At 32.1% G+C, this 16474-nt stretch overlaps 1 protein-coding gene across 1 annotated transcript; it reads left to right on the top strand.

Annotated features, from left to right (window-relative positions):
* The first annotated feature begins 10938 nt into the window (after positions 1 to 10938).
* LOC25492858 (rop guanine nucleotide exchange factor 1) lies at positions 10939 to 14533 on the top strand. The gene is made up of 5 exons (XM_013601119.3): positions 10939 to 11464; positions 11595 to 11711; positions 12014 to 12534; positions 12851 to 13201; positions 13658 to 14533. The coding sequence occupies exons 1-5, from the start codon at positions 11206 to 11208 to the stop codon at positions 14084 to 14086; spliced, it is 1677 nt and encodes a 558-aa protein (XP_013456573.2). The 5' UTR covers positions 10939 to 11205; the 3' UTR covers positions 14087 to 14533.
* The last annotated feature ends 1941 nt before the right edge of the window (positions 14534 to 16474 follow it).

Raw genomic sequence — 16474 nt, 5'->3', positions numbered from 1 at the left:
TCTGATTTTCATAGAGCTTGTTCGTCAATTCAAGGTAAGGGTGAGGCTAACTCTCAATAGTTATAGTCTATATAATTATGATTCTGTTTTAGCAAAGGTTCTGATTAATTTTAGAATTTGGGGTTAGGGTTAAGAGTTCTATGAAATCCTTGTTAAATTTGTGCTCTATGTCGTTACTGTGATTTTGATATATTGATTATAGATTTTGGATAATAATTAATGTGGTTTTGCTATCTTTAGACTTCGATTTGTTTTAATGTTTTTTGGTTACTTCTGTTTCAATATGTGCTATTCGGTTTTGTTTTACATCATGTTTATGAGTTTTGTTTGAGCTATTCTTTTAGGGCTGAATTCAGTATCGTACGTAAATCGGAAATTAATTTTAGCTTTCATTCTATTCCCTTGTTGTTAAATTGTCATGTACTGTGCTAGAATTTCAATGCTATTGGTCTATTCTTCATGAATTTAGTGTGCTCTTTGGTTTATGCATAAATAGCATTTGGAATTATAGTTTATGAGTCTAATAAAAGATGAAATCATATTCATAATTTCTATTTTGGTGTTGGGGTTGACAAAGTATATGTTTTTCATGGCCTAGTAATATGAATGAATTTAGGCTTAGACTTACTTTTAACTTAGAATAAATATTTGATATCAATTGATCCGAATTGAAATTCACATGTGCTGGAACCAATTAAAGTTTTAAAAGGACATTTTGATCTTGCTCCAGTAATTAATATGCATCATATGATTTATTACGTCAATTAGTAATGTGTGATTTCTCTTAATTTTATAATAATAGTGATAAAAAGTTATTATTATTTATTATATAATTTTTGGATAATGATGAATTATTATATGAATGTATATGTTGATGAATATGATTGATTGTTGTTTGTTGTTTGATGTATATTTATATTTAAATAAATTATACAAGATTTTGAATACCGTTGTGCAAAGGTTGTTGTGTCACAAATTGACAATGTTGAGGTGTAAGTCATGAATAAATATGCACTGTTGTGTAGTAGGAGTTGTTGTCCATGTTGTCGTTGTTGTAGGAGAGTTGTATGTTGATATACACAAAGTCGAGGTCATTGTAAACTCAAAAACTGTTGAGGGCTTATGCCCTGGAATGCCTTGTCATTCAAATGTTGAGGGTTTATGCCCTGGAATGCATTGTCATTCAACTGTTGAGGGCTTATGCTCTGGAATGTCTTGTCATTGAAATTGTTGAAAATTGCACCACATGCATACTGTAGTTGTTGGTTGAATCTTGTTGTTGTAGGTGTTGTTGAGTAAGATGTTGTAGATGTTGTTGAGTGAGTTGTTGTTGAGTGGGTTGTTGTTGAATGAGTTGTTGTAGTGTTGTTGAGTAAGATGTTGTAGTTGTTGTTGTTGGTGTAAGCCCTAGAGGCCAATAGTTTTTGTTAAACCTATCTTATGTATCATGACTTTTATTATTGAATAATATATATGGCACTCTTTATTATATTTAGATAATGTTAATAAAGTCCTTAGAATAGATAGTTCGTGTAATAATATATTAAGTGTGACTTAATCATGAGATTACATTATCTTATAGAACGCTATTCTTAAATGTATCCGTAGTCAAAGCTTTAATATGAATAAAGGATAATAATAAAGCGTCGAGACTATTATGTATGTAGACTGATGACCGCATCTCATGGGTCATAGATATGAGATATCAAGTCTATACATAGATATAAATATTAGGAGTAATATTTATATTGGATTGACCCACCGTGAGAATACTACATAGTAAGTTATGAAATTGTCATAAGATATTCCCACAATGATAATAATGTATATCGCTCTTAGACCTGAAACCACTATGATCTCTAGATGTGGACTCAAGTGCTTTGTTGCCATTCTAACGTTGTCTGTAAAAGGATAATCATAACGTTGGTTGATGGGTACTTGATGAATCATGCTAAGGGACATGAGTGTCCTAGATGGGATTTGTCTCTCCTCATTAACAGGAGATATATCTTTAGGCCTCTTGATGAAATATGACTGTAAAACTGCATGGTCATGCCGAACTAAGTCAATATGAGATATTGGACTTATTCGTTATTCAGTATATTTCGGAATCAAGAAATATAATTATTGATCTATACAAGGGTGACAATACCTATGCCTTGGGATCAATAAAAGGTATCGAGACAAAGGAGTAATTGTACACATGAATATTATCATGAAAGGTTTCGTCAGATCACTTGACATTCTTGTCACTTGGGTAGCAATGATGTGTTGCTAGATACCGCTCATTGTTTATAATATTAAATATCATATTTAATATTATTGCCAACGTGACTAGAACCTATAGGGTCACACACAAAGAACAGTCAAAAGAGAAATATATAAGTACGACTTATATAAGGGGTGCGTTTAGTAAATAACGCTAATTAGTTAGCAAAACTACTAAACTCGTTACTGGGCTTAGTGAAGTCCAATAGTGGCTTCTGACTTGCATAGCACACAAGGAGTTCTATAAATAGAACCCTAGTGCTATAGTTTGAGGTTACGCGTTTTGAAGAAACCCTAGCTCTCTGAGACTTCCGATTCCTTGGCTAGCACCGAGTTTTGGAGGAGCACTGTTCGTGTGGACTTGATAGAGGCTTTGTTGCTTGCTGCTTGCTTTGCTGTGATCGTGATCCAGATTCCAGATTCCAGTTTTCAGTTTCAGTTTCACACTTCGAGGTAACAATCGAATCACTGATTCATGTGTAGTTCGTAATGATCCAAGGAAAGAAAATCGAAATTTTTCCGCTGCTTATTCTGTAATTAGAAACCGATTTTCCTTCAGTTGTTGAGTGAGTTGTGGTAGTTGTTGTTGAATATTGTCGTGTCATCGTTGTTGATTGGATTAGTAAGTGTTATTAAAATTGAAGAAGTATGAACATTATTATTGGATATATGTTGCTAATTATGTTATTGAATTAAGTTATTAAGTACAGTTGATAATCTATATATATCTATTACTATTGTTTGTGAATCTCACCCCTTCTGCTTGGAAATGTTGCCATTCCTATGGGTAACTTGCAGGTGATCCAGAGTAGTAGCTGATAGTTGCTGTTATTTGCTGTTGTGAGTGGATTTACCTCACATGTGTCTTAGGAGCTCTGATACGTAACGGGAGGGGGATAATTTGTCTTCATATTCATCATTCCTTATGTATCATTATGAACATGTTGGTGTTTGAATAAATCTTTAAAGATATTTTATGTTTAGGCCATGTGCTAGAATTTATAGGAAGTTGTTTAATGTTGAAAATATTCTGCTGCGATGAATTATTATGTTTTACCGAAGACTATTAATTAATAAATAGTATTTTACTCTATCTATGGATTTTTGAAAAGCAGTGTAACATTCTGTTTGTTGATTACTCTGATTATTTAAAAGAAATTTTTATGTTGGAAAAACGGAGTGTTACAAAAACAATCATCCTTATCTTGATACATGCACGGGCACTGCATGCATATATAATATATAATAGAATGATTAAAAGAAGTTGTAACATGCTAAAATCTATAAAGTCAATGCACCCAATGTGCATTTCTCTTTTAAACTTGTCATTCATCAAATCTATAGTTATGAACTTAAAAAGGAAATAAAAATACATATTTTTTTTGCATTTTTGTGTTTTAATTTGATGCTACTTACACATTTGCAAAGAACTTGCAAGTACCAATCGATCTAATTTGTTTAGCATCCCTTTCCAAAACCTTTACTTTTTTAAAACGAGGTGTCTCTCTAATTGGCCAGTGAGATGGTGCTTGTTGGACCTCCTGTTCCAATAAAAGTAGTTCATTTTTCATCTTCACCTTTTTGTTGTTTAACCTTTTTCCTCTACTTATTCTTTGTAGTCAAGATTACGTGTGATATCCTTCGTTATTAATACTAGCATGTAGACAATTTATACGTCTGTTCTTTTTCTTGCGTTAACGCATATAAAAATCATGAATAATCTTTTTTTTTTGTGAAATTAGTTGGGTTTTGGTAAAAAAATTACACTTATAGATGTTTGTAATTTCAAATTACATGCTTAACTTTTTGGTAATTTTTTTATCTTTTTCAATGATATCAATAATATAACATTATTATAAAAAAATTTGTTTAAGAGTATAATTGGATAATAAATAATCTAACCCAAAAACTCATATTTTCTTTACACATTGTTACATATCATATTGTTTCTATTGTAGTAAGGCCGAAAATAAAATACTTTACATTAAGAGTAAAATTGTAAGGGAAAGAGTATTTTATAAAACAAGAATCGCAACTCGCAAGGTATAAGACTAAATTATTTTTACGAAGAAAAGGAGGAAATATGACTTGTATATGATATTTAGTCATTGACGAATGATGAATGATCTTGATCAACAACAAACAATGCTTAAAATGGGTGAGTACTAAAGAAGATATGAGTGTTGCATGTCTTTTTTCTAAGAGAGTTTGCTCACAATTCAAGCACACAAATGTTCACGCTAAAATGTGTTTAAAATTTTAAATAGGCTATGATTTGTAGCTTTAAAAAATATAAAATATGATTTGAGTTCTTCGCCAAAATCGGAGAAAAATATGTTTTATTTTTGAATCAGATAACATATAGTAATTGAATAGTTAAGAATCATATATCTATATTTTTATGTATTTCGTAGTTTAGTAGCTCAAAAAATCCAAAACAATCGCACTAAATGTTCTATTATTGTACATTCATGATCTAATTAATTAATCCAATCAGTCTTTTTTTTTCAAAAAAAAAAAAAAAAAGTTCTATTATTGTAGTAGTTAAGGAACCTACAATTGAGGAATACAATTTCTCCCTCAGTGTTAATCTCCTGAACAAAGGAGGAAATCATATTTGATGACATCAACTTAACCTATGCTATTTTCTGGCTCCACGAGCATTAAAAATAATTGTGTTGTTTGAGCATTAAAAATAGTAATATGTATGTTTTTTTTTGAGTGGATATTAATATGTATGTGTTCATCCCTTTTTTATTTTTTTAACTTCTATAAATTACATATATTTAAAAAATACAAAACAAGAAGAAAAAAACAGTTGTATTTGATACTCCATCCGTCCCTTAATAAGTGACACAGTTGACCCAATTACGCATACCAATGCGTAATTTTGAGTTTAAATATCTTGAATAATATATTGGAAAAAATTATGAAAATTTGATATTTTGAAAATACTCATCGAGACGAATCTAACGACATCTTATATGATATTATTTATCTTTATATATTAGTAGAAAAATATGGTCAAAGTAAGTTAGGTCAAAATTGTAAATTTTGAAACAGTTTATTTATTGCGGAACGGAGGGAGTATAAAATATTTGATCTCTCAAAAAAACTAGTTTTTCTCTGCCCCAGATTGGTGTGAATGTTCTACACATGAAAGTGGCTAGGATAATAAGTGTATTAAAGATATTGTTTAAGGAATCAATAAAAAAAATCTTTAAAATATAAGTTACACACGTATAAAAACATGATCGACCATGTGAAAGTACAATCAACGTATCTATTTCTTCTCATCTCAGGCGGACAAAATAGAAAGGAAAACGACAAAAAATTCCCTCTCTTCATCCCTCTCCTCTATGCAATTCACTCCTCTGACCCTCTCCCTCCCACTCAACTAGTTCCCGCAACACCGTCTAGTGTCACATATGATTATAAGAAAGAAAAAAAGGGAATGGAAAAGTGAAATGGAATTCAGTGTCGGTTTGCTAATTGCTCATCTTTTCTTAACAGTTAATTTCTTCTTATTCTTTGATAATTTTGTGTCAAAAAAAATTACCACGTTGTCTACCTTGTTCAACCTCAACACTGCGTTGTGATCAAGAATAATGAAAAATTCCACGGTCTATTTTTTTTGTTTCCATTCTTATATATATGGTATGCCTCCTATAAGAATAGACAATTTAAATCTGGATATGAGAAGCATAAGAAAGAAAAAAGAAAAAAAAAAAAAGTCTAGAAGTCTTAGCTCAACTGACAAATGCTAAAATTGCAAAGCCAAATATTGTGACATGGGTTCGAACCGGAGACTTCAAAATTTCAGTAGCTTACCACTTCATCTAAGACAAAAAAAAAATAAAAAAAAACTTGATGAGTTAACTCAAAATCCAACAGGAGCTCTTCCTAATTTTATTATAAAAGAACAAAAAAAATCCCGTTGATAACTAGAATGTTGATGTTTGAATTTTATCAAGGCAAAACTATCTCATAAAGTCAAAAGGGGGGAAGACCTTTGGTCTATTGCAAGCTATCAAATTGATTGTTGAATTGGAGCTTAATACAAAGGTCATGAATGACAAGTTCAACAATTTATGTTCAAATCTGTAGTTGCATTGCTGTTATTGTGATTAATAAAATGAGTTAAATTTGTTAGCGTAAAAAAAAGAAGCAAATTGTCAATACTTTCATTTATTTAGCTAAACGAACATTAACACGCTTGATGTAGATATATATACAAAACTAAGTAATCATATACTCCCATTTCTGATATCTATAGACGCATGTCAGCATATTCGGTCAAAATCATTATTATGGTGTTGAATCACTGGAATGTATCCGTTGCTATTGCTACTGCGTGTTTAATTTTGCCATCATCACGAATTAGCTTAAGATTGCACCATGTTAAAATTTTCTCTAGCTAATCATAATAATGATTCTATACTTCTTTTGGAGTTCATTACAAGCTTACTCATACATACTATAGACATTAGACATAAGGTTAAGATATTCGTTAATCAACGGTACTTAATTGGAGTATTAAAGTGATCCGTGACAGTGTGCGTGAAGAAAGGAAATGAAAAAGCTAATCATTCACAATCACAAACCCTCTTAAATCCTAGAGAATCTTGATGACGCAAAAAATATCTTGTTTCGAATGAATCGACACGTGTCTAAATTTCCTGTTTGGTACCAAACACGTTGATAAGTGTACCATGTAGCAGTAGTGAAGAAAAGCCTAGGCAATGAAAATGCAATAAAACAAAGGACAATAGCTGTTCTTGCTATGCAACAACACTGCATTACACACACCAACCTCATCCGTTCACAGAGTAACGTGATGAGAGTGGGAAACTTCTGCTTCACACAATGTCAGATTTGTCTGCGCCATGCCAATTTTTTTTCCTTTTTTTTCGTTCATCGATCCGTCCATGATCATATGCATGTTCTCTCATTAAACCTTTTTGGAACAAAGTCCCCACTCCTACATTCTTAATTCTTGTGTGTGACCACTGATTTCAATAAACTCTAATTAAAAAAACTTGGAATGTATTGAACTAAAAAAACACTTGCAACACACGTTAACATTCCATTAAGGTGTTTTTGATTTAGCTTTCAATAGAATTGATTCTCACGAATTGTTTCTTATAAAATTGATTATATCATAATTGGTTTTCAGAGAATTTATTTATGTTTGGATACAATAATGTGGAATTGATTAAAGAATGAATGTTGTTTAGATAATTTTGATCAAATTGCTTTTGAATGTATAATTACTAAAATGGACATAATTAAATAAAAATAAATGGCATAGTAGTTGAATGTATGTGCAGATCAATATTAAAGGTAGATATATTATTTAATGTAAATAAGTAATTTTTCCTACATATTAATTTAAAAAATAATAAATACGACCGTTAAACCAAATTTTTTTGACAAAATATTTGTTCTATGTATTTTATATTTTTTGATAAAATATATTTAAGTTAAATAACAATAGAGTTTTTTTTAAAAGAAAATAATAATAGTGATGGTTGGCAAAAATGATAAAATGTAGCGTAAAAGAAAAAAAATACAGCAAATCTGAACGGAAATATTGTAAAAAAAAAAAACTCAAAACTTGGTAACTCATGTTCATAAATATTTTATGGGGCTAATTTGGTTCGTTAAATTTTTTTGATTAAATTTGGTCCTCAAATTAAATACAAAAAAAAAAAAAAAGAATTAACAAGGGATATAAAGGAAAATAATGGGTTGTAATAATCAAAATATAAAATTTAATGGAGAATTGATTTTAGTTAACTCAAAAGTTAGGAATTGTAGCTTCATCCACAATTGCTTTTGGAGGGTAGAAGCAATTCTGATAAGCCAAACCAAACATGATTCAAAACTCGATTTTGACTTTTCAGGTGTTGTAGAAGTGCTTCTTGCTAGAAAGAAGTCAAACCAAACACACACTAAATGTGTGTTAAAGTTTGGAAAATGTTAAGGGAAATTTGTTAAGAAATCCATAATTGTTCAAAAGAATACGAGTTTGATTTTTAACGAAATGGATAATTTGAAAGTATTTTACTCCATCTGTCTTAAAATAATTGTTTTTCTTTAATTTTTTTCGATAAAAAAATAATTGTCGATTTAGAATATCAATGCAACATTTATTATTTTTTTCCATTATTATACTCTTATTTATTGAATTTCATCAAACTTAACTATATTGTTTACTAACTACAATTAATAAGAGTATTTACTAATTTTGTCTTTGAAGTTAACACAATTAACTATTTCTTTAAAAATCACACACAACCTTAAATGACTATTATTTTAAGATAGAGAGACTAAAATTTTGATATACTAGTATTTAAAAATTAGTGTGGCAACTCGTTACATATACAATCTAATTATTACTTCCTCCGTTCCACAATAGATGATTCATTTGAAAATTGAGATTAATTAGAATAGACTGACAGTGTAAAACAACTTTACACTATCAACCGATTAAAATCATCCAATTAAACACATCATCTTAATCTTAAGTGTTAAAAAAAAGGAAAAAAAAATCAAATGAGATATTTTACAATTATTGCATTCTACCCATGTTTCTTAATATATCTAAATTTAATTATTATAGTTGTTAATGATAGAAAATAATTATTTTTTCTTCAAAAAATAATCAATTTAATTATTAATTTAATGTTTGGTATACTGGTACACTTAAAATATTGTGTGTACCATAGAATTTGCCAAATATTAATGGTTATATTTCATTACATCGATCTTGCAAGATTCCTTTGATAAAATTCAATTGTTTTTTCTCCTTCTCACCCCTTTAGTTTTAAAAATCTCATGAATTATGAAGCTGATATTCGATGAATATTTTGTTAATTATCAGCACGTTATCTAATTCTGTTTTAGGCTAATAATAATCAATTCCATTTATTGAGCAAAATTGAAACAAAATTGATGGCTGTTATAAAATAAGAAAATCGAAGATCATAGAAATTATCACTTCCTCCGTCCCTCGATATTTGACCTATTTGAAAAAAAATATTTGTTCTACAGTATTTAACCTTCTCAGATTTTTAAGCAGAATTTGACAAATTTACCCCTTATAAATACTTTTTGTGGTTTCCATGTAAAAGTTTCTAGTGGAACAAAGAAAGTAATCATTACTTAAAAGTGAAGGTTTCAAAATAATAACAAGGACAATTCAGTAAAAATATCATTCTCTTTCTTTCATCTTTGCATTTTTCTTAATCTATGTGAAATAATCAAGTAGGTCAAGTATTGAGGGACGAAAGGAATATCATTTTGTGATGAATTTTTGACGAGAACTAGACAAAGATAAAAGAAGGTTAGGGAAAGCAAGGTAGACTTAGGCAGATGTTGTATTCCCCTTGTTTTAGGCTAATAAATTAAATGTGGTATATGACATTTATTATCTATATTTTATTTTATTTTTTCCTTTTTTTAACACTTAAGATTATGTGTCTAATTTGGTAAAAAAAAAAAAAGAGGTAGACTTAGGCAGATGTTGTATTCCCCTTGTTTTAGGCTAATAAATTAAATGTGGTATATGACATTTATTATCTATATTTTATTTTATTTTTTCCTTTTTTTAATACTTAAGATTATGTGTCTAATTTGCTAAAAAGATAATATTGTGTGTCTAATTAGGTGAATTTAATTGGTTGATTGTATAAAGTTTTTTACACCGTCAGTCTATTCTAATTAATCTCTTGAAATTTTGCAATTTTGACTTAAATTACTTTGACCATATTTTTCTACTAAAATACAAAGATAAATAATATCATATAAGACGTCGTTAGATTCGTCTCGATGAGTATTTTCAAAATATCATATTTTCATGATTTTTTCTAACATATTATTCAAAATATTTAAGCTCAAAATTATACATTGGCATACGTAATATGATCAACTGTGACATGTATTATGGGACGGATGAGGTACTTTTTTTTATAAATTTACAATGCCTCAGCCAGTGGATTTAGACCATCTCCATTGGAAGGGTCTTAACTATTAGATATCCCAATGAGGAGAATCTTTTTCAGAGTCTTATAAGACCCGGGGTCTTACTTAAGATACAAAAATTATTAGATACTACTGTTAAAAAATTATAAATGAGCGATGTATACACGTGAGATTCATTTAATAACCCAAAAATAAATGTCTCCATTGTGGATGCTTTAGAGCAATATCAAACAATCATTATTTAATACTATGGTCTAGTACCTCTCTTATTTGCTTTTATTTTTTGACAAGGTACCTCTCCTATTGTTTTTATAGCCTTTTTTGTTTATCATAAAAAGGAAAAGAAAAACTATATTAGCAATAATAAATAAATGAAAAAAAACAATAATTCATGAGATTGGGCACTCCTTAACATTCCTTTACACGGATACCAACGTACAGTTAACGGCCGTTTGGTTCCGTTTCCTAAACCAGTCGAACTCCCTCCATCTTGATATCGTATCAACGGTTTCGCGCTCAAAAATGGCCCACAGAGCCAAAACCCTCCAACAAAAACAATCCACGTCATCACACCGAAAAGTGGCCCCACTGATAAAGAGCGTGTCGGGTGCTTAACCTTCGGTTACGGAAAAGACAATCCCTGCAAACGGCGTCTCTTTGTTTACTTTTGCCTTCATCAAATCATCACCACCACTATACTCCACAGGTCCACACCTCAACAACAACACTGACAGAGTAAAATAAAGAATTTAACAAATACTTATAACAAAGACAAAGAAAAAGAATGTGAGTGGAATAAGAAGTGAAAGAGAACGTTGAAATTATCTTCTTCACTCGCTTTACTTACCCATTTATATCATTTTCTCTTATTATTATCTTCACTGTTACCATAGCTATTGAAATGTGCGTTACCAAACTAAGATCTGTGTAAAATTTTGCTGTTGTAAAGAAATGGGAAGTGTTTCGTCGGAAGATGTTTCAGAGCGATGTGGAAGTTACAGTCCGAGTGCTGACATCAGCGAATCGGAAAGTTCTAGCAGCTTCTACGGCCGACGTTTCGACGCGGAAGGAGCTTCCAGCTCGGCAAATCTCTCGCCACGTCAGCTCGCCGCTCATTTCAACTTGCCGGCGACGGCGCAGGTTATGCTTCCGGTCATCGGTGGGAAAGATGTTGCTGTTTGGGATCACAAACGTGACTTGGATTTGACCGGTAGAGTGCTCATTCATGTTATTCTCTTTCGTACAATTGTTGTTGCTTTATGTTTTCTATTCATGAAAAATGTATGAGATTCTGAGATTGAAATTGTGAATTGTGTTAACGGTGTTTTTGTATTTTGCAGAAGTTGAAATGATGAAGGAACGTTTTGCAAAGTTGCTTTTAGGAGAAGATATGTCCGGTGGTGGAAAAGGGGTTTGCACTGCACTTGCAATCTCTAATGCCATCACAAATCTCTCCGGTTAGTTTGTTTTTTTTTCGCGTTTTGCATGTTAGTAACTATGAATTACGGACACGCAGACTGACATGTCGACGACACTGATAATAATAATTTGAAGTAATGAGTAATTCTATGTAATCAGATGTGTCGGTGTTGTATCAGTGACACAACACGTCTCAGACACACATCTTCGTTCAGAATTGTCGGTGCTTTAGAGGTTAATAAAGAAATGCATTTTTGTATGTATGATATGTGTTTTTTTTTTTTTTTTTTTTTTTTTTTTTTTTTTTGTGCATGACTTTGAATTGAAATTGTAATTGCAGCGACTGTGTTTGGTGAATTATGGAGGTTGGAGCCACTAGCACCACAGAAAAAAGCAATGTGGCGAAGGGAAATGGAATGGCTACTTTGCGTGAGTGATTCAATAGTCGAGTTGGTGCCTTCTGTGCAGCAATTTCCAGGTGGTGGAACCTATGAAGTGATGGCGACGCGGCCTCGCTCTGATTTGTACATCAATCTTCCTGCTTTGAAGAAGCTTGATGGAATGTTGCTTAGTATGTTGGATGGATTTTGTGATACTCAGTTTTGGTATGTTGATAGAGGGATTGTGTTGGGTGATTCTAAGGATTGTGATGATTATGGTAGACCTTCTGTTAGGCAAGAAGAGAAATGGTGGCTTCCTTCTCCTAAGCTTCCGCCGAATGGGTTATGTGAGGATGATAGGAAAAGGTTGCAGCAGTGTAGGGATTGTACGAACCAGATACTTAAGGCTGCCATGGCGATTAATAGTTCTGTTCTCGCTGAAATGGAAATTCCTGCTGCTTATGTAGAATCCTTGCCAAGGGTAATAATACTTTGCTTTGCATATAGGAAATAAACTGTGTTCATGGTTAATTTTGGTTTGGTACTCGGTTTATATTTTGTAAAATATGATTATATCATGCTACAATGGTCCATACTAGACAGACATCACTTCTTTTATGCATGTTTGAGTTGCAAGTACTTCTAATTAGTGCTGAAATCAGTTTTATCCATGGTTCAAAACTTCAATAAGCTGAAGTGGAATTCAAAAATGGTTTAGTATTTGGTAGAATGTTTTGAATTTTTTTCGCTAAAATTGGATGAAAACTCAAAATGCCTTTTTGGTTTTACCAATGCAGAATGGCAAAGCTTGTCTTGGGGATATAATATACCGGTACATAACTGCTGGTCAGTTTTCCTCTGAATGTCTTCTGGATTGCTTGGATTTATCATCTGAGCACCACACACAAGATATAGCTAATAGAATTGAGGCTGCTATACATGTATGGAGGTTGAAAGACTATAAGAAACTTAAAAAATCGGGGAAAGCCAGACGGTCTTGGGGTGGAAAGGTAAAGAGCCTTGTCGCTGATGGTGAGAAGAACCACTTTCTTGTCCAACGGGCAGAGACACTACTGCAAAGCTTGAAACGCCGATTTCCCGGGCTTCCTCAAACAGCGCTAGACATGGCCAAGATACAGTATAATAAGGTACATTTTCTCCCTCTTAAAGTTGGGATAAAACTCATAATTCGTTCTATTGATCTGCATCATACATTTCACTCATAATTGCTAGTAGATTGTGTTGAAGTAATATGCAATATATTAGGTGCATCTGATCGGGAAATTATTTCTAGTTTGTTCCAATTAGCATTCAAAAGTTTCAGCAGAAGATATAATCCTGGCATCGGTACATAGATATCATTTTCTAAGTTTCTTGGTTCCCTTATGCCTGTATTTTGTGAGAATAAAAAGAATTTGCTGAGGTCAAGTGCAGTATAAATAGCATTTTCAGTTTCATCATCCATATTGACGATTGATCATTGTATGTCTATGTGATAAGTTTGTGCATGGCTTCTAGTCTGTATGGTTACAGAGGTTGGGCATTGGGACAAGGGAGCTTAAAATCAATGAATAAACTTATTTGGAACGTTGTTTTCCTTGCAGGATGTAGGGCAGTCTATTCTTGAGAGTTATTCCAGGGTGATGGAGAGCTTGGCCTTTAACATAATGGCCAGGATCGATGATGTCCTTTATGTAGACGATACTGTAAAACGAAGTGCAGCTGCAGATTCTATCTTGTTCGGCAGGGGAGGTTTTGGTGGTCTGCCTATTCAAAAGCGAATGACTCCCAGCCCCTTCTCAATTCAACATACCCCATACGCCTCTCCTTTTGCTACCCCATCATTCTGTTCCTCCTCTCCTGTTAGTGGGAGTCCTTGCAGTCCACGCAGGACACATGATGTAAAGAGGAACGCTAAGGGTAAAGATTCCAAGGCCGGAAAGTTGGCTTCGACTGATTATGAGAAGGTATGGTCATACGCGGGAAACCTCAGCGCAAGAAGAAATTCTGGTGAGGCTCCAGAAAGAGACTGAGTTCTAGATTTAGCATGTGTTTGGAACGGTGTCCCGTTTTGCAAACTTGCGGCAATAACCCATGTTAATGTGAAAGCTTTATTTACTAGCTTCTCTATTTCCACGTCTGGAACACATTGAGAAGCACGTTTGGGTGGGAGACCGCCAAACCAAACAGACACTTAGTATCATCTATGATAAATGATCTATTAACTTGAATCTAGAGGGGGTTGTTCATCTTTGGTTATCTAGTCTTTTTGTACCATTCCTTGTATATGAGGGTATAATTTTTGTATATTCGTAGGCAATATGAGTAGGTTTATGAAGAAAAATTATGCCCTTGGATCATCAATTAAAAATGTCTCCTTTCAAGTATAAATTTTTGGAGGCCACCCACATGATGTTTTTCTATAAATGCAAATTGCTGTAGAGTTTTGAACTATACACCCAATTTAAGATTCAGCATTAGCCATGTGCCATTATGTCCTTACTACCATATTCATTGACGTCTACACAACTATGCCTCCAAATTGTAAGTCTCGAAATTTACTATTTTGTTTCAAAAGAAATATATTATGGTTGTACTCTTAAAATAGATACTAGCAATCAAGCAGTCTCCAATAATAACAATTAACAACTATGCACATGTCAAGAAAACGATTTGCAATGATGGCTACAAAGGCTTCTTCAACTACATTATTGTCTGTGTAAATAACTTCACAAGTAGGGTAATAATACTTGGATGAAAAGCTTCGTTTGACCAATACTTTGATAAAATCAGGCAGAATGAAAAATGCTTGGATGGAAAACAGCATGTTGATTTTAATATTTTCGTTTATTAGGATAGTCACGATTTTGGAGTGGAAGAGAAAACCCTACTTGTTTGAGCCATTGATAGAAAGAAACAAAATAATGTACCAAGAGAAAATGTAACAAAGCAACTTTCATTTTTGCCCTTTTCCTGTTCTCCATTTCCTTTGTGTATTCTATCTTCTTTTTCACTCAATCCCACCGACTCTATTTTTTCTTTGTTTTCCATTTCTCTTAATTTTTTTAATTCCCATAGGTAAAGATGAATGAGTAAAGTTCCTCACTAAGAAGAGTTAACGTTTGCAAATACCAATCTTGGACATGAATTCTAGTATGTTTTGGCAACAGTGAAAGGAAGTTGTACAACGTTTCTTTAACTGTATGTTTGGTTTTATGGTAAGCAGGAAAAAAGTGATTCTAGACACGTAAATTGATTTTAACATATTTAGATGATGTCAGTTGAAATTGATTTTAACTTCTTTGAAAGTGAATTGAGCTTAACTTGAAATTTGAATTTATAACTTTTGACATCAAATGTGATTTTTACACTCATATTTATTGTTTAATTCAATTTGTAACTTTTGACATCAACTATGATTTTTACACTCATATTTATGAAAAAATAAATAAAAAACTAAAATTAACTTTTGACAATATTAGTTTTTGTCACGTAGATTAAAACACAACAATAAGTAGCTCTATGATAGCACATCACTCTCTTATACTCAATGCATGTTTGGAAGGACGTCTGCAAATCACATTTTGCTTGAAATTACGGCAAAAAAACCACTTTAATGCAGAAGCTCCAATTCTCAGCTTCTTAAAATCACGGCAGACTTACATTGAATAGTGTGCAGATGTGATTTTGATCCATCAAACATCCCTCTAAATGGGCACCAAGTAGTCCAACATTAACCACATTATGTTAGAGAAGTAAAAGCATCTCAAGTTGGAGTTAAGTTGCAACTCTTTTACTTAAGTTTTACTGTGTCATATCGAGTACAACAATTTTCCTCTCTGGTATGATTGTTTAAGAACGTAAATTTGTAATATTTCACAACTCAGAAATTACATCATGATATTCAAAACTTGTTTCATAAAGAGACTATTACATGTGAGTGTCGGTTAGATTGCTAGACATACTCATGTGGTGATACTCTTTAAGAAAAGGTTCTTAATTAACTTAAGAACCTTAAGCAAATTTTATTTCTGATAATGTTTCCAATAAGATCCGTTGACCATATAAACAACAATCATTGTCCTCTACTGGTTCTGTCTAGACTGTGGAATTGTCTATGGCATAACATTCATTGATAAATAACAGTGTCAATATTATTGTAGCATGCTAGGTAAACTATATGTCATCTATGATGTAAATATTATTGTTGAAAGTCCACATCAATAGCAAAGGCCAAGCTAGAGACTAGATAAATAGGACATAAATTCAAAACAGGACAAAAGTATTTATGGTATTTACAATCAACTCAAGTCAACAACTCTTTACTTTCTTTATTTTTCCATCACTAACCTTTAAGCGATAAGGTAGTTGTGCGATCCATGTTTTTCTACCCTTAGTTAGATATTTTGTAGATTGTAATG

The sequence above is a fragment of the Medicago truncatula genome, chromosome 4, assembly GCF_003473485.1.
Source record: "Medicago truncatula cultivar Jemalong A17 chromosome 4, MtrunA17r5.0-ANR, whole genome shotgun sequence".
Classification (NCBI taxonomy): Eukaryota; Viridiplantae; Streptophyta; class Magnoliopsida; order Fabales; family Fabaceae; genus Medicago; species Medicago truncatula.
The sequence above is the reverse complement of the archived record's forward strand: the minus strand, read 5'-3'. Positions and strand labels throughout refer to the sequence as shown.